Below are 23544 nucleotides of genomic sequence, written 5' to 3'. Positions count from 1 at the left end.
AGCAGGATCTAAGCAATTCCTCAACGGAAGGTCCTCTTCCAAAGTGACTGTTGTTTGTCATGTTGATAACAAGACAGTACAGACTTGCTTACAGGTCTCACATTGTACCACTGATAAACCAGAGAGAGAAGACAGTCTTTACCTCACCAGCTTCATTTGAAACACATTGAGAGCCGGGCAGTGGTGGCGCACGCATTTAGTCCCAGCACTTGGGAGGCAGAGGCAGGTGGATTTCTGAGTTCGAGGCCAGCCTGGTCTACAAAGTGAGTTCCAGGACAGCCAGGCCTACACAGAGAAACCCTGTCTCCAAAAACCACACACACACACACACACACACACACACACACACACACACACGTCTACAAAGTGAGTTCCAGGACAGCCAGGCCTACACAGAGAAACCCTGTCTCCAAAAACCACACACACACACACACACACACACACACACACAGAGTGAGAGAGAGAGAGAGAGAGAAACGCATTGAGATAGTCTGGCAGAGGCAGGCAGATCTTTTTGAGTTTCAGACCAGTTGGGGCTATACATACATCAAGAATCTGACCAAAACAAATAAATAAAACAACAAAAGTGGATTGGCTGAGGCTAAGCACAAAACTCACCAGCTTTGTTGCTTTCTTTTTTATTTTGGATTGGAGATAGTGTTTCTCTGTGTAATTTTGGAACAGACCATGCAGGCTTCAAACTCAACAGATCTCTTGCTTTTGCCTCCTGAATGCTGGTGTTAAGTGTGTGTGCCAGCCAGATTCACTTTAAAAAAAAAAAAAAAATTAAGCTGGGCGTGGTGGCGCACGTCTTTAATCCCAGCACTCAGGAGGCAGAGGCAGGTAGCCTAGTCTACAGAGTGAGTTCCAGGACAGACATGGCTACACAGAGAGACCCTGTCTCAAAAACCAAAAAAAAAAAAAAAAAAAAAACCACAAAAAGGCTAATTTATTGTATGTATATGAATACACCAATGCTCTCTTCACAAACACCAGACCAGAAGAGGGCATCAGATCCCATTACAGATGGTTGTGAGCCACCATGTGGTTGCTGGGATTTGAACTCAGGACCGCTGGAAGAGCAGTCTGTGCTCTTAACTGCTGAGCCATCTCTCTAGTCCTCACTTTTTTCTTTTTTTGGGTGTGTGTGTGTGTGTGAGTCAGTCTTTCTGTGTAACTGTGGCCATTGTGGAATCCACTCTGTAGACTGGCTTCAAACTCAGATCCATCTGCCTCTGCCTCCCGGGTGCTGGGGTTAAAGGCGTGGGCCACCAATCAGCTTCCTTTTCCTCTTTAAAGACAAGTTTTATTATGTAGTCTTCCCTGCCCTTGAATTAATAGTGAAATCTCCAGTATATCTACGGAATACTGGGGGTCATAAGTGCAGACAACCCAACCTGTCTGCCTGGCTGTTTGTCCATCTGCTTAGAGGTTAATTTGTTATGTACCTCTGGCTAGCACAGAACTTGTAACAAAAAACTTGCTTCCCGAATACAGGGATTGTAGACACACCACCAACTTTGGATGCTGTTGTTAATTTTACTAACAGAGATTTAAGCAAAAAACCCAAAACAAAAACAAAACAAAACAAAATTGCCAAACAGAAAATGACTATATTCATAGGATAAGAGTTTAAACAGGCCTAAAGTTCTAGAAACATTTTGGCATCATCTACTAATATGAACATATGCGTATTTTATAACTCTTCTCAATCCAATACATACAATAGTGTACAATAGAAATGTGTGCAGATGCTAGCTAACAAACATGCTTCTGTTGGTTGACAGCTGAATTAGGTACTCATATGACTTATGTTTGAAAAGCAATCCAACCGTCACCAAAAGAATTCACAAATCAAGAGTGGGAACAGATGAACACCGAAGAGCAAACAGAAGGACGCCGTCACTCATAACAGCATACACACACATCAGACGGTATGAAGAAAGCCAGAAAAAAATCACTACCATTACAACCAATAAACTATGTCTGGAAGTGCTGAGGGTTGCATCGTGGGAAAGCCAGAAATGAAGAACATGAAGACTGCTACCAAGGTTATAATCTCTATTAAACTCACCAAGGTAACACAATTTGTATGTTATGTTCTCTCAAATCTACACTACTTCATATCTTAGTATTTATGTATGTGATTTGTATGACTGCAGGGAGAGGCATTAAACAAAGAACGCAGGGGGTCAGAAGACAACTTAGGAACCTTACTGAACTATCGTGCAGCCCTGTGTGTGTACACAAAATTACATGAAAACAGCTTGGTACAAATTACAAAATTACCCTCTCACAATGAATGATCCTTTCCATTACATATTTGATGTGGAAAAGCCTATTTTGGTGAGAAAGTGAAGACAAAAACGACCTGTCTTGTAAAGGTGACTTTATTACAAACTTGCTGGTACTCCCTCACTAGGAAGAGCTTGCATCTAAGGTCCTCTGTGAAGGCCTCTCAGCCCCTGGTAGCACAGTGAGAATCCTGGCTCCTTGGCTAGGTGGCCATGCCCTGGATCAGGTCCTTAACTGCAGAGCAAGGACCCTGAGGAATAAGACTGATGTGGGCAGAACAGGCAGTGCACCACCAACAGCAGCTGAGACTATGGCCAGAGCCTGGCACCCAGCATAGCACCTATGTCTTGAAATAATCGCTGTGCTTGGAAAGTGACATTGCAGGATATGTATATTTTAAAAACCTAACACTAGACAAAATGACGCTCTTATGCAGAGATTTTAAGATTCACTGAAGTATTCAGAGAGCTGGCTGGAAAGTATCCTGTGTCAGATTTTAAAGACGATCTCCAGAAACATTAAAGTCAATGGAAAAACCTGATGAGGATAGAATCCCTAGTGTAAATTTTTAGGTGTGTGTGCCCACATGTGAAAAGTCAAAATTTTCCCCTAGTCACTACAAGTCCTTAAAAACACTTATATTCCTATATATGTGTGATGTTTTGGCAACATTTAAGTCTGTGCAAAGGTCTGAAATGAACTTGAGTGGCCTTTATACTATTAAGGTGGTATGGCCACAGGCCAACCTGGGTCCTCTGGAAGAGCAGCTAGTGCTTGTAACCACTGAGCCATCGTCCTCCAGTCCCATTTGTTTGTTTTTGAGTCAGGGTGTCTCTACATAGCCCTGGCTGTCCTCAAACTAGACAAGACTGGCCTTGAACTCAGAAATCCTCCTGCCTCTGCCTTGTGGGTGCTGGGATTAAAGACCTGTATGACCATGCCCAGTTGTAGCTACTTTTTTTTTTAATTTAAAACTAGTTAATTAACTAATTAACCAAGGTATACTTTGGCCTGTCAGTAAGACTCACATTGATAAAATAAGCTGTTAGATCATAAGTGTATTCAACTATGGCTTCTACAAGCAAATATGATTGGTAACTTCTAGAAGAGGACTCAGAAATCTGTTTTATGAAGAATTCATGTGTTAGAACTCAGGTGTTAGTGCTTTCTGAGACTTCAAAGGCTTGCTATTTATCTTCAATCCCTCCCTTTGACCACGTTGGAGAGAAGATTTGCATTTTATTTCGAGAAGCTCTGGATCTAGGAAACGTTTATGACTGAGGTTAAAAAAAAAGTATACTTGTAAAAATGATACAAGTTTATAGGACAACTATGAAGAAGATGGTATCCAATTATCTCATATCCATGAGAATATATTAAAAATGGTAGAAAGGTAATGAATGAGTCTTGAAAAGTTCATTGTATCTTGCACGTTTTCCTGAACAGATGCAATATGTACCGCATCTAAGAATACTTTTTCCAACCTGGTGCTAGGGCTCAGTAGCCAGGGTCTCATTCTGTGCCCCAAACTGACCTGGAACTCAGAATCAGGCAGCTTCTGCCTTATGAATTTTAAGACAATAGGCACGCTCACTCTGCGTAGCATACAGTTACATTCTTAAGACACTCTGGGATACAGTGCTGATTCAGAGACTAATGAACCCAAAGGAAAAGAGTATCTTGTAGAGAGGTTATTGGAAATAACTGGCTGGATTTATGTGATGGTAACAATAGAACACACTTGACTATGATTTTTTGTTACTGAAAATGGTTTTGTGAGAAAATGATTCCTTGGCATTTTCCAGGATGATCTGTGTTGTAAGGTGGACATATGTGTCCTGTTAGCACAGCTTTCCTCTTACCTGGTTGGGGAGGATGGGGTGGCGGCATCTGATGGTGCATCAGGGGGTAGGGAGGGGGCTGCTGATGCGGCATCATGCCAGGGTGGCCTGTGGCTCCAAGTGGGGCCATGGCCGGCCCTCCTGTGTGCTGGTGCGCCTGCTGAGGTGTCTGGCCGTGCTGCTGCTGCTGCTCCATCTGCTGCCGGGCTCGTAGTTCAGCATATTTCAACTGTTCCATGTGGAAGTTCTGACGCTCAGTAAGCAACTGCTGTCTCTGTTGTTCTAGCTGTAATAAAGGAAGCAGAAAAACATGCTAGCAAGAGGCTTCTCAGGATTATATGACAAGTAGAACATTTAAGTCTGAGTTCCATCCACACCATGCTACAAGAGACCCCTTACCAGGAATGTCCCTACGTTTAGTCTAAAATACGTTTTTCCTTGTACCGTTCAGCATTGGAGCAAATGACCTTTGGGCCTACTTCTGACAGGCTGGGAGGTTTTCATCTCTCCCTCCTTCCTCACTATCATCTTTATCAACTATTATCATTAATAGTATGAGATTAATTATTATGAACAGTACTAGAGACGGTATATAGCCATGTCATTCAGGCTGCTGCTGCATTCCTGGATCAAATGATCCTCTTCTAAGCTTTCACATAGCTGGGACAAGAGCCATGCGCCACTGTCTCTGGGTAAGCCCATTGGTACTATTTTATTTATTTACTTGAAGACAAGAGTCTCATAGGACTGCTGGCGAGAAATCTGCTTGCCTCTGCCTCCCAAGTGTAGGGGTTAAAGACATGCCTCAACATGCCTAGCTGGGCTTGCAAAGGTTAAAAATACTTCCCTAGATTTTAAAGAAAAAAAAAGGTGGGGGGGGGGGGGCCTGGAAAGATGGCTCAGCGGTTAAGAGCACTGACTACTCTTCCAGAGGTCCTGAGTCCAATTCCCAGCAACCACATGATGGCTCAAACAATCTGTAATGGGATCCGATGCCCTCTTCTGGTTTATCTGTGGACAGCGACAGTGTACTCACATACATGAAATAAATCTTTTTTTTTTTTTTTAAGATTTCTTTATTATTATATCTAAGTACACTATAGCTGTCTTCAGACACTCAGAAGAGGGCATCAGATCTCATTAGGATGGTTGTGAGCCACCTGTGGTTGCTGGGATTTGAACTCAGGACCTTTGGAAGAGCAGTCAGTGCTCTTAACCGCTGAGCCATCTCTCCAGCCCAAATAAATTTTTAAAAAGTTTGCTGCTTGTTCGTCAAAGGGAGTATGTAAGCCTGCTGAAGCCTCCCAGGCACTGCCTTCTGGATATGAGCCATCTGATCACTGTCTATTTTAGAATATAAAATGTCATAGGTAACATAACCCTAGGTGCATACATATTTTTTGTTTTCCTATATGGAATATCTGAATGGTATGGCAAAGCAAATCTTAGCTAAAATTACACTAAGTGACAAATTCACATACTTTGACTAAATAAAAATTTTTATGGAACCTGAAAGATATAAGCATTTCAATATTGAGGGCAGGAATATGGCATATTGTTCATATTATAGTTCAGTGGCAAAGCATGTGCATAAAGTCCTGGGTTTGGATTCAAATGCCACAAAAAGAAATAAAACTGGGGCTGGAGAGATGGCTCAGCGTTTAAGAGCACTGACTGCTCTTCCAGAGGTCCTGAGTTCAGTTCCCAGCAACCACACGGTGGCTTCACAACCATCTGTAATGGGATCTGATGCCCTCTTCTGAAGTGTCTGAAGACAGCTACAATGTAGTGTACTCATATACATAAAATAAATAATTCTTTAAAAAAAATGAAGGAGGTAATTACCTACCAGTTACAGGCATAGTACTGGAATGCTGTCTCTAATCTGTGGTCTCACTCTATTTTGCCTTAACTAGCATTTCTTTGGTAGCTTAAATTAATTGATGGCTTCAATGTAAGAAAAAACCAACCAACCAACCACAAAACCCTCTTAGAAAAGGAAAGTGAAAAGAAGTCAAATGTAGTGGAATGAATCTGTAGTCCTATTCCTTGAGATTTAAGCAGCAGAATTCTCAGTTTGAAGACAGCATGTAGACCCTGCATCAAAACCCATTATCACCACCAGAAAAACAAAACCACCTACCCTCAGTTATAATAATTATTTGTAAACACTGCTGTCATTTTATTTATTCTGTTTTATTTTTGGGTGTGTGTGTGTGTGTGTGTGTGTGTGTGTGTGTGTGGAACAAGGCTTCTGACTGGGTCTCTCTTATAATCCAGGCTAGACCCCCATCACAGCAATGTCCTGGCCTCACCCTTCTTGGTTTCTTAAAGTAATTAAAAGGAAGTAATTATGTAACAAAAAAGTAAGTGAAAAAAGGCAAGTGATTAAATACACATACATACACCTGAAAAGAAAACCCAGTTTAAAGCCAAAGCTTTAATGTAGGACAAATGAGTCCCCTGAGGTGAGAGTTAGGACCCAGATTGCAGTTCCCAACTGGCTCTGGACTCCCAAACGCTCTATGTTCATGTCTGTTTTAAGGCAGAAGCAGCAGATTTTAAAGGCTGAGACATCTTGACCTTATCAATATCCCCGACAGTTCACTTTTTAAAATCAAATCAAATCATATGACTATATGTATAAACCCACACAGCTACCTAGTATTTGACAAAGGTGCAAAGACACAAGTGAGAAAAGAGAAAAAGAAAAGGCTGTTCCAGTAGTTCTGGGGAAGCTCGATACCCAGACACAGGTGAACCAATCATGAGCCTCTCTTTTTCATTGTTTAAAAAAAACTGAGGGGCTGCAGAGATGGCTCAGTGGTTAAGAACACTGACTGCTCCTCTGAAGGTCCTGAGTTCAATCCCCAGCAACCACATGGTGGCTCACAACCATCTGTAATGAGATCTGATGCCCTCTTCTGCCGTGTCTGAAGACAGCTACAGTGTACTTACATATAATAAATAAATTTTAAAAAAATTAAAATGGTGAGCTTAAGTTAAGACTAGAAACTTAGCTGAGAATAGTGGTACATGTCTAATCCCAGAACTTGCGAAGCAGACAGATCTCATGGGCAGCCTGTTCTAAACAGTAAATTCCAGGCCAAGACAGGGCTACACATATACAAAAATCTTATCTTGAAACCCCACCTCCAAAAGGCTAGAAACTCATAAACTGTAAAAAGAAAATAAAGATACAAATTCGGCCACGTGTGGTAGCTCATGAATCTAAGCCCAGCATTTAAGAAGCTGAGGCAGATGAAGCCTGGGGTCAGCTTTCACAACTGAATGAGCACTACCTCAAAAACAAAGCAAAACAAAATCTAAGTCGGCAGTGTATGTGTGGGGGGACATGTGCTGACAAACTCAGCACTCAGGAAGCAGAGGCAGGCAGAGCTTTGAATTCAAGGTAACCTGGTCTACAGAGTCTTCCAGGACAACCAGGGTTACACAGAGAAGAAATCTTCTTTCAAAAAAACAAACAAACTTAAAATACCATAAAAAAATAAAGAAAACAAAATTAAAAAAGCAAGACAAACAAATTATTGGTAGAAATAAAAGCTAGTGTAGTCACTATAGAAATCAGTATGGAGTTCTCCAAAATATAAAAATACTTACAAAAGGACCCAGGTACATACATCCAAATTTACACCACACAGATTCCCACACTCACGGGTCTTACAAGACTATTCGAAACATCTATGGCATGTAATCAGCCTAGATGTCCATCAACAGGTGAACAGTTCAAAGAAAATGTGCTGTATTCACAGTGCAGTTTTACAGGGCTATAAAAATGTTTACTCATTACGAGTAAAACAGGCTAGGCTTAAATAGAGACAACAGCGTAAGCTTATCTGATATGTAGAAGACTTGATGTGAACGTTCCTGCGAAGCAGGGATGAAAGGAACACTGGAAAGTAGGATATGCGGATGGCTGAGCCAAACCAATGATCCATGTACATAAAAATCTGTGAAAATGAAATTCACTATTTTGTATATTAACAACAACAAAACCACCACCAAAAAAAAAAAAAAAAAAAAAAAAAAAAACCCAAAAAATTAACATTCATGATAATCTGGAAGAATGGGTACAAAAGTTGGTGGTGTTAAGGCATATCTTAAATGTATCCAGCCACTGAGCTATGATTTGACATCTGAAAATGTGTCCCAGTAAATTGTTCATCTGTGGGCACAAAGCTAGTCAGTAAAACATTCTTTTTGATATATAGTTAGATCAGAATCTGAGTGGGACGAAAATCAATTTCCAACAGAAAATATTCTGAAGTACATACATACAAATGCTCTATGTATAAACACAATGAGAATGTTCTGGAAAATACCAGGCTAATAGTGACTACCTCTAGGAACAATGTTATGTATATTTTATGACACATGTCATGCATGGAAAACCTTTTGACAGAAAAGGTCACGTTTTAATCACTCCACTTATGTGAACCATCAAGAATAAGCACATCCACAGAGACAAAGTGGATAACACCAGTTGGGAGGCAGGGTGTAGGAAGATACTGGTACCATCAGAGAAGGGATAGTGCTAGAATGGGCATACCTACTTAGGGCGATATATTATTTATTAAATTTATATATAAAACGGTGACAGTTGTAAAACCCCATCTCTATTCTCAAAACTAGAAAGCTGCCCACATATTTCCCTTTTTGTTTTTTGTTTTTTTTTTTTTTCCTGGAGATAGAGTTTCTCTGTGTAGCTCTGGCTGTCTTGGGAATTTTCTTTTGAGAACCAGGTTGGCCTCGAACTTACAGATATCAGCCTCCCTCTGCCTTCCAAGTGCCATGTCAGGCTTCCCACTGACTTCCTTAATCTTTAGTGTATGTGAAGGCATGTACCATTCAGACCATATATGGTAGGTAGGCAGAAGAAAACTTTTGGAAGACTCTCTTTGGTCGCAACATTTGAGATTCAGGAATCACTGGCCTTGTCTACTTAACATGGTTCTATGAAGCTCAGAGCTGTGGTATATGTACGCCCTATAATCTTAGAGCTTGAAGGCTGGGACAAGGGGAATTCATTTGCATTTATGACCACAGAGACATCTTGTACCTATTTATGTATTTATTAATACCTTTAAAAAAAACAACTAAATATCTATTTACTCTTATTGTCAAAGCTTAGAAAAACTAATTAAGACACAGTGAGACGCCCTGTGTGTAAGGGCATCTAATACAAATGTGTTGATGTAAGTTTGATCCCATCAAAGAGAAAACTGACTTTAACAGTCTGTGGAGAGTAAGAAGGCAGATCTGTGAGTTCAAGACCCATCTGCTTTATATAGAGTTTCAAGCTAGTCAGAGTTACAGAAGTAAGACCCTATTTCTAAGATAAACGAATAAAAGTAAAGGTTGAGCTAGTGAGCTGGCTCAGGAGATAGAAGATTTGCTTCAAAAGCCAGAGGCCGTGCAAAGTAAGGACAGAACTGACTTTCAGTACCCAGAAGGCTGGGACAGGAGTATCTCAAGTTCAAATTCAAGGCCAGCCTGTAATGCATGAATCTCTTTCCCACTTCCCCTCACAAGTGCTGTCTAAATATAATACAATTACAAGGAAATATTAAAAGGATCTTAAGTTATCCTATAATTTTGGTTATTTTGGTTTTTTGGAGACAGAAGGCTATGCAGTTCCAGGCCAGCCTCAAAGTGCTATGTAGATGAAGATGACCTTGGCTCCTGAGTCTCCTGCCTGAATCTCAGGAAGGCTGGAATTATAGGTGTTCCTAGCAATGTGAGGATCTACCCTACGGGTACCTGATTTATTCTGTCACCCATTTCCTAGGAATACAGGAGAAAAAACAACACAAATCACTCATGTAAGTAAAGTGTTGGCGACCCGGATGCGGGTTAGGTACCTCTGGACAGTGTCATCCAAGGGAAGCCCACAACAGAGCCTTCCTCAGCCTTCAGATCCTCAACATAAACACAGCTGCAAGGGTTGCTGAAGCTCAGACAAAGCTCTTCTCCCTGCCTCTATTAGGGTAAAGCAAGAGGAGGGGGCGAAAAAAATGGCAGGGGGACTCTGACAGAACCTCAGCCACACGTACTGCCAAGTATTCAAGTATCAGCTGGGGACTGGAGCCTCAGAACTAGAGTTAATGAGCAGTTTTTGTTTCAATAGTTGGTGACTATAAACACACACACACACACACACACACACACACACACACACACACACGTAACCAGCCCATCAGACTGAAGAAAAAGAAAGGAACTATGCTTCGTGTTTCCACACGTGTTCCACGTGTGTTTCAAGCTGAGTCTACACCATTCTCACTAACTATCCTTCTGGTCTTGTTGCAGGGTTCTTTAGAAAGGAACCTGTGAGCTGGGCGGGGAGCATATCTTTATCCCAGCACTTGTGAAGCAGAGGCAGGTGGATCTCTGTGAGTTCGAGGCCAGCCTGGTCTACAGAGTGAGATCCTGGATATCCAGGGCTACACAGAGAAACCCTGTCTCTGAAAGAATAAAGGAACATGTGAGTGATGCATGGATTTCTAAGTCGCACAGACACAAACAATGCAATGTACTGGTGTCCAAGCCAAAAGTAGGCTAAATTATTAAGGGCAGTATAAACATAAATTAAATTATGGGAAATAAGAAACAAAGGGGCTGGAGAGACAGCTCCCAGGTCAAGTCCACTGGCTGCTCCACCAGAGGCTCCTGGTTCTACTGTGAGCACCTACATGGCAGCTCACAGCCATCTGCAACTCAAGTTTCTGGGGATGATTCATCCCTCTCTCCTGGTCTCTTTGGGCACATCATGCACACAGTGCAAACATGCATTTGACAAAACACATATTCAAATAAGAGGAAAAAATATCTTATTAGAAAAAAAAGAAAGAAAGAAAAGTTAAACATAAGTCCCCTGGAGATTATGAAATCACAAATCACAACAAATCTTTTAAAACTTACTAGTAAAGTTTTCCCTTCAAAAATACATCTGGAAAATTACTACTTCCTTCACTTGGAAGGCTTCTGATCTAAATACTGCCTCATAAGGGCTCCTTTTAAATCCGCCTCAGTTTCTCAGCTGTGATCATCTCCCACAATAAAAAATAGCAGACAAAGCGATTACTCTTCCAGACGGCCTAGACTCTGACCCAGTCCCTAGCTCATCCTAGTGGTCATTCCTTGTGTCTTTCGAAAGGAAACATGTAATTTCTGATCAGGACCCTTTGCTACCATACTTACTAGTGTAGCCCACATCTGCTTTAAGTCTTTAGAAGAAAAACAAGCAACTTCATACTCATTTAATTCTAAAGTAAAAAAAATTAAAACGATTTACTGCTACTTAGATAAATGAAACCAATCATGTTAATAAAAGAAAAAGTCTTAAAGCAACTGTGTTGGGAAAGCTCAGAAGGAATGAGCCCTAAAAGGAAGCAAACTGACCCGCTAGTTTAACAGAGTCAGATTCATATTTCACAGGAGAAATAGGACAGAAATCTATACAACTCTTGAGACTTTTGGTTAAAACAAGATAATAGTGGCCTATTTGTCCCTAAGTTATAAAACAGCAGATAAATATGTATTTGACATCCCACTCTATGGCTCAGGAAAGGTTTTTATGTTGCCTGCCCAGGCTCCAGTCTTGCCTGTAGGAAAGGCCAACAGCACTGATTGGCCAGCATCACTGTTGGATTCTTCAACAAGGAAAATCAAAATAATGAATATGTTTATATTTCTAGTTCTGTTAACGACTTCTCAGAAGATAAATTAGAATATAAGTTCATCTATACAGGGACTGACATAAGGAGCAAGTTCCAAAGGCTAACAGCCCACGAATACAAGATTTCCTATGAGTGTGCTCAGCCGGAGCCTATGTACAGCAAGGCACTCATGTACATTCAATAGAAGGAAGCAGCATTGACAAATGCTGCTTGAGGCTCAGCATCCACCTATTCCAGCTACCTACCGGTCAACTTACAGAAGAGGGAAGGAGGAGCAACAGAGATACAGTCAAAGGTCAAATGGAAGGAGGACATTGTAGAAAAATGGGCCTGTATATTAAAAACAGGAAAATCAAGAAAAGAAGGTCTACAGAGTGAGTTCCAGGACAGCCAGAGCTACACAGAGAAACCCTTTCTCGAAAACAAACAACAAACAAACAAACAAACAAACAAGCAAAAAAAACCCCAAAACAAAAAAAGAATCAACTTGTATAAAAGGGAAATTTTAATAAGAAGCATGTTCACACCCAAGACATACAAAGCAGACACAAAAACCATTATTTATAATCACTAGTTCAAATACAGGAAATAACAAAATATCTAGAGACCAATGGAACAAGCCCCCCTTATACTATGTAACTTCTATCTCTGAAGAGCACATCAGTTTTAATCTTCAAAACATCCCCGTGCAAATTCCTCTTACTTACAGCCTCTTTCTCTCTGTCCATAATAGTCTCCAGCTCTTCAAAATGTCGAAGTTTGATCTCTAGTTTCTTCATCTGTGTTTCAACCAAGAGAGCTACCAGGGACTTGATCTTTCTCTCTTCAACAGCCGCCAGGTGCTAAGGGCAAAGACCACTCAAATTATTTAAGAAAATTGAGATTTAAGAAAGTTGAGATTTAGTCTACTTTGATTTTTCCAAAGACTTATTTCAGTAGAAAGTAATAATACAATACCCCTTGGTTCTATCATATAAATTTTCTGGTTTTTATAGACATAGAACAAACAAGCAAAAAATTTAAAAAGTAAGACTCTCCCAAGGTGCGGGGTGGCAAAACCAGCCTGATGTTTTTAAAGGAGACATCAAAATGGCTCAGTGGGTAAAGGTACTTAGTTTTTTTAAACCTGAAATACTGAAACCAACCTTTAGAAAGCACAAGATGGAGAGAATCCACTCTCACAAACTGTCATATGATCTCCACACTATGGAACCAATGTATAAAGTCTGTATTTTCAATTATGCAACATTTAAGACTCAAGAGAACATCTGCATTAAGTCTTTAGAAGAAAAATAAGCAACTTCATATTCATATTTAATTCCAAAAGTAAAAAAAATTAAAATGATTTATTACTACTTAAATAAATGAAACCAATCATGTTAAAAAAAAAAAAAGTCTTAAAGTAACTGTGTTGGGAAAGCTCAGAAGGAATGAGCCCTAAAAGGAAGCAAACTGACCCGCTAGTTTAACAGAGTCAGATTCATATTTCATGGGAGAAATAGGACAGAAGTCTATACAACTCTTGAGACTTTTGGTTAAAACAAGATAATAATGGCCTATTTGCCCCTAAGTTATAAAACAGCAGATAAATATGTATTTGACATCCCACTCTTATGGCCCATGAGGTTCTTAACTTGCTTGTACAGGGCCCAGTCTTGAGTCAAGAATTAGAGGCAACCCCTAGGGTACACTCTTCTGCCAAGGAGCAGAGGCTGTCTATCTAAACAGTGGCTCTGTAACACACAGACATCTTACAGCTGTTGTTTTGTTGTTTTTGCAGCACAAGCTGTCCTGAAACTTACTCTATAGACCAGGATGCCCTATAATTCACATTCTTCTATCTCCCAAGTGCTGAAATTAAAAGTGTGCATTATTATGCCCACCAAAACAAAGATTCCTGGTAAGCTACACCTACCCATATATCTACACATCTACCTACAGACCTCAACTGAGACCCAGGATGAGCTAACAAGAGCAACCAAGATATTTCCCTCACATCTGTTCTCACCATCCGTCCTTGCTATGAAAGATAAGCATCTTTTTCTTTAGCACCCAACACCCTAATGCAAAAACTTTCCTATGTTAAGCAAAGCATGTGGGGTGAGAAAGTATTTCACCCTAAGCTTGAAGATAGCATCCAGAGCTACACATACAAGCACAGGAGCAGACAGGAAGTCACTCTGAATGAGTCCACTGCCCTGGGCACAACCATGAGCTGGATTCATGCTTCCTGACTATTAAGCAGTACAGAGAATAAAGTACCGTATTACCCTACTCAGGCAGACTTCGACTACGGGCAATGATTAGCCTACAACAAATTCTAAAGCATATTTTGCCATCTCTTTATCATTACAAGCTAAATTTGTATTCTTATCTGTACACAAATTGAACAATATGTACGGAAGGCTCTCTCACCTCTTTATTTCCTATAGAGCCTAAGAGTTAATATGCATTTAAGACAGGCTTCTTAAATTTGAGATATGATAGCTTTATTATGCTTTAAAGACTATTTTATTGATTTCTTGAGACAGGGTTTCTCTGTGTATCCCTGACCATCATGGAAATCAGTCTGTAGACTAGGCTACCCTTGAATTCTGAGATTCACATGTTTCTGCCTCAAGTGCTAGGATTAAAGATGTGTATCATACACCCAGGTGATCATTTCTTCATCAAAAATTGTGTGTATGTGCTTCTGAGTCTGTGCAGGTGCACACTAGCATTGGTACAGATGAAGGCATCAGATTTTCTACACCTGGAGTTTCAGGTACTTGTTTGCCACCCAAAGTGGGTACTGGGAACTAAACTTAGGTCCTCCACAAGAGCAGTAAGTGTTACTAACCACTGAGTAATCTCTCGGGAATTAACTGTGATTCTCTTGCAGATAACAACAATCTAGTCTCATGTACAAGTGATGGAGACTGTCTAAGTAGGTAGGAAATTCAAGTAAAAGCTGACGTCCCATTCCTATAGCAGTACACTGAGTCTTTCATGACATACACGAATGACCCAAATGCACTTTCAAACATCTCAAGTTGGTTATCATTTTAAGTATTATATACTGTATGATTTGGTTTAAATATATAACTTTTACTTCATTATTGAGTGGGTGCCTATGACAGCAGGTGCCCGGGTACCACAGCTGACTGGGAGGGCAGATTTAGAAAGCTCTTATTTTAACAGGGGACTCAGGTATTCGGGCCTGCAAATCCTCTTTAATCTTAGAGGTTCATAATATCTATTTTTGAAATAAATAAACAAGAAAGAAAGAAAGGAAGGAAGGAAGGAAGGAAGGAAGGAAGGAAGGAAGGAAGGAAGAAAAAACCCAAAACCCCATGTATATGACACAAAATTGAAAAGCTACAAAAAGATGTCAATTTCCTCCTTAGGTCTGTCATACAGCCACCAGCAACCCATCTTATGAGAGGACCAGTATCACAAACTTATAGTCCCATTTTTATGTGAATATTACTGAAAACTATAGGTTTTGGCAGAAAATATTCTGTCTCCTTGAGATTTACGTAGGAATTGAAGGCATCCCCATATATTACTAAATAGGAACTGTACAGCACTGGAGATGTGAATGAAGAAAGTACCTAATAAAAAAAAAAGAAAAAGAAAAAAAAAAGATGTCTTTTTCAAAACAGCAGCTCACCCATACACAAGAAACAAGTTAAAAAGCAAAAAAAGCCTCCATTTAAAATGATTTTGTGGTTCTTTGTCTAGGGCCGAAGCTTGTCTACTGGTTGAACAACTAACTATTCATGCTTGTTTAGCTGATATGAAAAGATTACATTTAGAAATATACATGCATATACATACATACATGCAATAAGAAAAAAGAACAAGAGCCAGGCGTGGTGGCGCACCCCTTTAATCCCAGCACTTGGGAGGCAGAGGCAGGCGGATTTCTGAGTTTGAGGCCAGCCTGGTCTACAAAGTGAGTTCCAGGACAGCTAGGGCTATACAGAGGAACTCTGTGTCCAAAAAAAAAAGAAGAACAAGAAGAACAAAAGAGATCGGGTATCTTTTTAAAAAAAAGGAAAAAAAAAAAAAACAGGTTTATGAAGAGTTAAGAGTATGGCTTCAAAAACTTGAGGTATGATGAAATTCAAGCTAGAGGCATGAACGGTAGCTAGTCAATGCAGGGTAATAAACACATCTTTCTGAAGCCAAGAATTGAAAAAGCTTTCCTTCCTGTACACGCTTATGAAAATGAAAGGCATGTTCTAGACAATGTAGAGAGAAAAAAAACAATCCTATTACTTAGGCTACATACACATTATGACAAACCCAGTGAGAGTGTGACCAGGGGTCTGCACAGGGGGACCAGAAGAAGCATCCAACTGTTCAAGACTAAAACCTGATATGAGTAGGTTGGGGTTGTGTCCACAGAAGAGATATGAATCCAGTAAAAAAAAATCACAAAAGATGATGAAGGAAAATGAAATCGACTTAGTTTAGAGCATGGTTTCCAATGTGTGGATGTAAGAAGGAAAGTGACTAGCTGCAGAGGTGGTCCAACAGACCAACCTTTTCTTGCCACCTGTGCACAGCGTGTTAAATAGAGCTATGACATCCAAAATTCAACCCATTTAAGTATATACAGGAACACCTGTGACATACGCAGCAGCAATGATGTATGCTTGAGGAGTGAGAAAATGTCTCTCTGTTGACCAGTTTCCATGAACACAAATCTATGCTTACCATTTTAGTCTGTGGAATTAGGTTAGAAGAAACTGAAGTAAATAGATAGCGATTTTAAGAATGTGAGAGAATTTAAGAAAATTCAATAAGATGAATATATTCTTTCTAAGAAACCTCTGGGTCGAGGTTTCTAATTGATCTCTAAAGTAATTGTCAGGTCCCCTCATTCTAAGTGTCAATACGCAGATGGATGGAAACCCAGAGCACCTAGCTATGTGCAAAATGCCTGCACACAGGCACACAACACTACTGCTGGTGTGGCCCAGAGCAGCTCAGCGGTAGACGAAATGCAAAAAACGGTTATGTTCCTGAAGGGTTCCACACAGCAATGAGGGTGTTGAAAAGCCAGAAGTAACCCGTCTGTTGATGCCGAGACTCTAATTACCTCTGCATGTGAGGGTGACAAACACTGAATAACAAAGCTGTTTATAGACACAGCAGAACAAAGTAAGAGTAAGAGAAACTTGGAATGCTTTGTGAAGCTTGGCTAATTATAGTAATTTAAGTGAATACTTTGCCCCCTGATTACTATGCAGCACAAAAAAATGACTATGTGCTGTGAGCGCGATCAGACCCCACTATAAGGAAGTAAACTCAAACATGAAAGCTAGACAGCAGAAACTTTGCAATACTGTCACAGATTTAAAGGGAAACTAACTTTAATATTGAACACCGGAAGCCAGGAGTGGTGATGTACGCCTTTAGTCAAGGACCAGTAGCAGGTGAACTTTGAGTGGAAGACCAGCCTGGAGTGTGACTCTGAATTGTAGAATAAAGAACAAAAACAAACGAAAAACCAAGCAGAAAGTGTTCCTTAATCTGTATGTTTATGAGAAGTGAACTTTAAAATCTTATTTCTAATATGAGATTATATTTATATGAAGGTATAAGGACAAAATGAGCCTGCGAAATGGCTCCCTGAGTGATGAAGTGTGTCTGATGGCCTGATCTTGATACCCAAGGCCTATCTGAAGAAAGGAGAGAACCAATTATGTAAGGACTTCATCTGACCCTCAAATGCATTAAACCTAAGGGACACGTGGAAGCTACCGGAGAGCCGTGACCGTGTGTTTCTGGAGCTACTCACATGGGTGAGATCACTCATAAACCCTTCCGAGCTGAAAGCTGATATCTGCCCTACTTATTTCACTGTAAATACTTAAAAAGAGATGACTCAATGATTAGGAGCACTGGCTGCTCTTGCAGAGGACCTGAATTTGATGGCAAACGCCTGCATAGCAGCAGGTCACCAACGTCCAATTCCAGGGACCAGATATCCTGCCCTACTTTCAGCAAACCCCAAGCACAAACATGATACAGATGCACACACAGGCAAAACACCCACGGGAAAACAAAAAACAAAAAAAACCCCATCCAACCCAATTGTTAAGAGAGCGAGCGCAACAGTTAGGATTGTGTACTGCTCTTCCCCAGAGCCTAATTCAATTTCCACACCCACAGCAGGTGGATCAAAACGACATATTTATCTCCCATGTCAGGAGAGGCAATGCCTCTGGCCTCTATGAGGCATACACACACACACACACACACACACATACACACACACACACACACACAGATATACATGATTAAAAATTAAAAACAAACAAAAATTAACAAAAACAAACACAAAAGAACATGTCAGTTGCATTGTAGGTAATGGAGTAGTGGAAATGGGGAAGGATTAGGAGAGGACCCGGGGCTGGTCGCTAGCACAAGAGTGAAAGGGCTATTTCAGATTGGTACCAGAAAAGTCAGGGAAAACCAAGATTAAGGAATTGAAGATCAGCAAAGGCAACAACAGGCCTGCAGACAAAGGAAGGGGGAAGCTCTTGTAGCCTCGAGTCTATTGCTGATAAAATAGTTCTTTCTTAGAGATATTATGTACAAGTAAGAATTCATACACATCTGAGCATTGTGGAGCACACATAACCCCAGCATTCAGAGGCAAATGGGTCACCAAAGCTACACAGTGATATCCTGTCTCAAAATAATACAAACAAGCAAAACTCAACACAGTTCAGAGGCAAGGAGGCGATGTACCAATAATACGACAGGAAGGCATGAAAAGAGAAAACTTTACAATGACGGGACAAAATCAGAGGAAAGGGAGACAACAGATCTCACCTATATTAGTGCTTCTATGTACAACCATGCCTCAAAAATCACAAGAATGCTAGGCGTGGTGGTACACGCCTTTAATCCTGGAATCCGGAGGTAGAGGCAGGTTGGGGTAAAAAGGGTAAGAGAAAAAGCAATAATATAGATTTAAAAGTATCTTTGAGCACAGCATGATTAGTGCATGACTTTAGTCCCAGCATTGGGGAGGTAGAAGCAGCTGGATCTCTGTAAGTTCGAGGCCAGCCTGGTCTATGTAAGAGAGTCCAGGACAGCCAGGGCTCTATTACACAGAGAAACCCTATCTCCAAAAACCAAAAAGCCAAGAAAGCTATTTTTCTTGGAAAAATATGTGCAAGAATAAATATGCAGGATGTTCAGGTATTACAGTAAAGGCAGACATGTGCCTGGGTTGACATGAGTCCTGAGTCCTGCTGTGGCTTGTAAGGATGTCTCTGGGAAGAATTCCTCCAGGACTTCTCTCCACCTGCGTCAGGGGACCACAAACTCCAGAGAATTGATTTACCTGGAAATTTGCTATGAATCATACCTCACAGCTTCAACAGATTAAGTATGCACACTAGCAGAGTGGTTTGAAAGAACACTTGCACTCATGTGTGAGGTAATGCCCAAAAGATTTGATTAGGAATGCTCCAGAAACTACTGGTTCTTGAAATCTGGTAAATTATAATGGAAGGAAACCACTCAGGAAGAATGGATATAAAATTTAAAAATTTTCATATATTCATCTTTAGAATGTTTTAAAATGCTAAATTAACACTAAGCGTGGGAAAATAACATTTTCCTGTCTTCTTAAATATGCAGTGCAGCCGATACTCTGTTATAAATAGAAAAAAAACACCCCCAGAAAAGCTGGCAAATTCAAGAAGAAGCAGCTATTTTAGGTTCTCTCTTTTCAGTCTGTAATGTCAGGATGAAGTATTTATACAAAAAAGAAGATTTTGTCTTAAAAATCATAAATATTTCAATCTGGTAAAAATTATTGGAACACTGGTTCCACAGACAGTTTTCACAGACAAACTAAAAATGAAAAGATAAATGAGACCCTAAGGGGGAAAATTCAAACTATTCCTTCCACTGGTGGCCTTCACAAAGCTAAAGACAACAATGAATGAAAACCCATCCCCCACAGGACCGGATCTACTCTCAACACCCTGGTCGGTACAGCATGGGGATTTCTTAACCTAGAAATGCCATTCACAGCACAGCCATCCTGCTGGGAGGCAGGCTCTCTATACTCAATGTTCCCAATTAACTAAAACAATGGGACCATTCATGGCTCCATGCAGCATGGGAAGGGGCTGTAAGGGCAAACCTTGGCTTTAGTAGCAGCTGAGGCCAGAGCAGCTGCTGCGGCTGTGGCAACGTTTCCTTCCGAAATCTCGTGTTCCACTTTCTTCTTCCCAGCATCGCTTTCTCTTTCTTTACATGTATCAGTGAGCTCTTTGTTCTCTTCATTCTCCTTTTCTTCTGAAAATTATTTTTAAAAAAGCTTCATTAGAGTGTAACTGCCTTAGTGACCCATCTTAACCATTTCTCCCACATGATAAACCAGGGCTGACGTTATAGAGATTCCAACACCCTTTTCTACTGTTTAAAGAGTTTCAGTGAATCACCCCCTGCATTTAGGTATGCGTCCATGAGGATATTTTGGAAGTGACACACTTTGTCTCTGTGTCATTTTTCTCAGGATAGCTCCTTTGGATATAAGTGGTAACCTGGGAGAAACATACAGCCTAAGACTCATATATCTGTTCAACGGGCAGCAGAATGATCTGAGGACCACCCCTAAGTCTGAACAAAACCAGACAGGGAAATAGTATACCACAAGTCTGAGACAGACATGATAGGTTGTTACTGCAACAGACAGAATAAAGTGGCATGATTTGGACAGATGGAGTGACATGACACCTCTCCAAAAGAACAAGGGCGATAATAAACACAAGAGAATAGAGACAGACACAAACACAGACCAAAGGACAAAGGAATCTAAGTATCAGTCAACAATTTGCTTAACTGTCAAACGAAGAGAGAGAAAAAGTAGATACCAGAATAAGCACTGGTATCTAACTGTTAAATAAACCCGAGAATCATGATGGTATCGAACCTTTAACCTTTGTACTCTGGAGGACTGAAAAGTCAGCTTTTCTAGAGGCTTAGACTAAAGGACAGCAAGGACAAAGACTGCCTAAATTATAGACTCAACTTAAGGCTAGCTTGGTCAACTCAGTAATAGTCAGCCTTAAAAATTAAAAAAGAAACCACCAAGCAGGACCATGAATTTGGCCCAGTGGTACAGTGTGTAAAATACTGTAGGCTCAATTATTTCCCTTCACCGTAAATCCAAAGTCATTAAAAAATGTCAGCATAGTGGCAAAAGCCTACAATTCTCCTACTTGGGAAGAAGTGGCAGGAAGATCAGCAGTTCAAAACCAGCATCAGCTACAAAGCAAATTTCAGGTCAGCTTGGGCTATTCAAGGCACTCTCTTAAAACAACAGTCACGAGACTATCTCAAAGTGGTCAAGAGTATTAACTGGCAGTCCTTCCCAGGGCCACAGCTCGACTGAATGTCAGCACCTTATGTCAAGCTCATACAATTGTCAAGAACTCTAGTTCCAAGGGTCCAACACTCACTTCTGGCCTCCAAGGGCAATGCAGACAGGTGGTAAATAAACACGCACAATGTGGTACATAGACATGCACACAGGAAACACCCACGAACAGAGAATAAAGTCAATCTCAAGAACTTAAACATACCCCGGGAGTCGATGCATAACATCTCTGAGTTTGAGGACAACCTGGGTTACACTGTCTTTTGGTTTTTTTTTTTTTGGTTTTTCGAGACAGGGTTTCTCTGTATAGCCCTGGCTGTCCTGGAACTCAGTCTGTAGACCAGACTGGCCTCGAACTCAGAAATCCGCCTGCCTCTGCCTCCTGAGTGCTGGGATTAAAGGCGTGCAACAACACAACTGGCTGATTTTTCTTTTTAAATGTTTCCGTTGCATTTTTTTACTTGGGAGCACACATATGGCAAGCACTTGGTGGAAGGTGGTTCTTTCCGTCTACTGTTTGGGACCTGGAGATTGTCAAATAAGCATATTCCACAAATACTACTAACAATTAAAAAAAGTTGTTCTTAAAAAATAATAAGACATCTTTAAAGAAGGAGAGGGTATTTCTGTACCAATGACCAGAACTTCTCTATTGCCTTTGTACAGTTAAAAGAATTAACACTAAACCAAGCTCCGGCCCAAGTCACCTGGCTTGACATCCTCACTGACGTCACTATCTTGTTCCTTCTCACTGTTTTTTTCATTCTCTCGATCTTGTATTTTATCACCTTCATCCGATTCATTTTCCACTTTGTTTTCTGCCTAAAAGCCGTACAACAAGAGAGCAGAGGTAAGCAGGCAGCCTGTCAGGACTGAACCCATCTGAAGCTAACAACAGGATCATGGTTGTTGGCAAGCAATAGACTAGATTTGGAAGGGTCAGGTAAGGCAGACCTAAAGAGACTAATTCTGAGATACTTATTTGTAACCAACTGGAATCTTGGGTCTTCATGAGATACAACTCAAGCACATAGTGCCTGATGTTCCTGCAACCTCTGCTACTATAATACCCAAGGAATATCAAAGTAGCTAAACAATATTGTTTATTGATTAAAAAAAAAACATTAAGTGCCACACACACATGCACACACAGTAAATTTACTGCTCCCCCCATTTTCATGAGTATGACATACATGTATGTGCATGTATGTTTGTAGAACATATATGTGCACAGAGGCCTGTGGATGACATTAATAATCAACTCCCATCACTCTTCCACATTATTCAATGAAGTGGGGTTTCTTAAGTCATTTTGCTTGGGGATCCAATCTCTCTGCCTTCTGAGGCTAAAACTACAGATAGGCTAATGTAGGCTGGTTTTGTGTCAACTTGACAGAAGCTGGAGTTATCACAGAGAAAGGAGATTGATGCATTCAGTTGAAGAAATGCATCCATGAGATCCAACTGTAAGGCATTTCTCAATTACTGACTAAGGGTTGGAGGGCCCATTGTGGGTGGTACTATCCCTGTGCTGGCAGTCTTGGGTTCTATAAGAGAGCAGGCCGAGCAAACCAGGGGATGCAAGCCAGTAAACATCCCTCCATGGCCTCTGCATCAGCTCCTGCTTCCTGACCTGCTTGAGTTCCAGTCCTGACTTCCTTTGGTGATAAACAGCAGTGTGGAAGTATAAGCTGAATAAACCCTTTCCTCTCCAACTTGCTTCTTGGTCATGATGTTTGTGCAGGAATAGAAACCCTTACTAAGACAGGCTATCATAGGCACTGGGCATTTATGTGGGTTCCGGTGAGCCAAGTGACAAGTGTGACCACTCCAGCCCTCAATTAGTTGTTTTAAAGGGCTGGGAGCACTTGATGATCACTGGCAGAGGAAACCGTGATGAAATGATTTGTCAAGCCACTTACTGATGGCTTTAGTAACACAGCAACACCACAGAAGAGTGATTTGCTTTGGTGACTGAAGACCTTCTCAATGGTTCAACATCTGAGTATTCTGCAATTTCTGTGACCTTAGACAGACTACAGAAAGTCACACTACCACGGACTTGATGAGGCTATTTTAATAGTTAAACTGGAGAGGCTGGAGAGATGGCTCAACAATCAAGGAAACTGGCTACTGTACAGAAGACCCAGGAGGGATTCCTAGTGTCCACTTTGCAGCTTACACCCCCTGTAACCCTATCCCAGAGAAGCCCTCTTCTAGCTTCCTCAGGCACCAGGCTACAAGTGGGGCAAAGAGGACGGGCTGTGGAGGGAACTAGTGACACTAAGCTCTGCTAGACTGTAAGTCAAGT

The 23544-nt window shown here is 40.8% G+C and overlaps 1 protein-coding gene across 2 annotated transcripts in view; it reads right to left on the bottom strand.

Moving 5' to 3' along the window:
• Smarcc1 (SWI/SNF related BAF chromatin remodeling complex subunit C1) overlaps positions 1–23544 on the bottom strand; it is a 109371-nt gene that overhangs the window by 14063 nt on the left and 71764 nt on the right. The window contains exons 23-26 of one of the 2 annotated variants that reach the window (XM_021171250.3): positions 21941–22055; positions 19995–20149; positions 12544–12678; positions 4158–4422 (exon numbers count right to left, since the gene is read on the bottom strand). In XM_021171250.3, coding sequence (XP_021026909.1) covers positions 4158–4422; positions 12544–12678; positions 19995–20149; positions 21941–22055 — 670 coding nt within the window. The remainder of the gene's footprint in view (positions 1–4157; positions 4423–12543; positions 12679–19994; positions 20150–21940; positions 22056–23544) is intronic. The other variant, XM_085828063.1, reaches the window with a different exon arrangement.

The sequence above is a fragment of the Mus caroli genome, unplaced genomic scaffold (assembly GCF_978045245.1).
Source record: "Mus caroli unplaced genomic scaffold, Mus_caroli_1 scaffold_11, whole genome shotgun sequence".
NCBI lineage: Eukaryota > Metazoa > Chordata > Mammalia > Rodentia > Muridae > Mus > Mus caroli.
The sequence above is the reverse complement of the archived record's forward strand: the minus strand, read 5'-3'. Positions and strand labels throughout refer to the sequence as shown.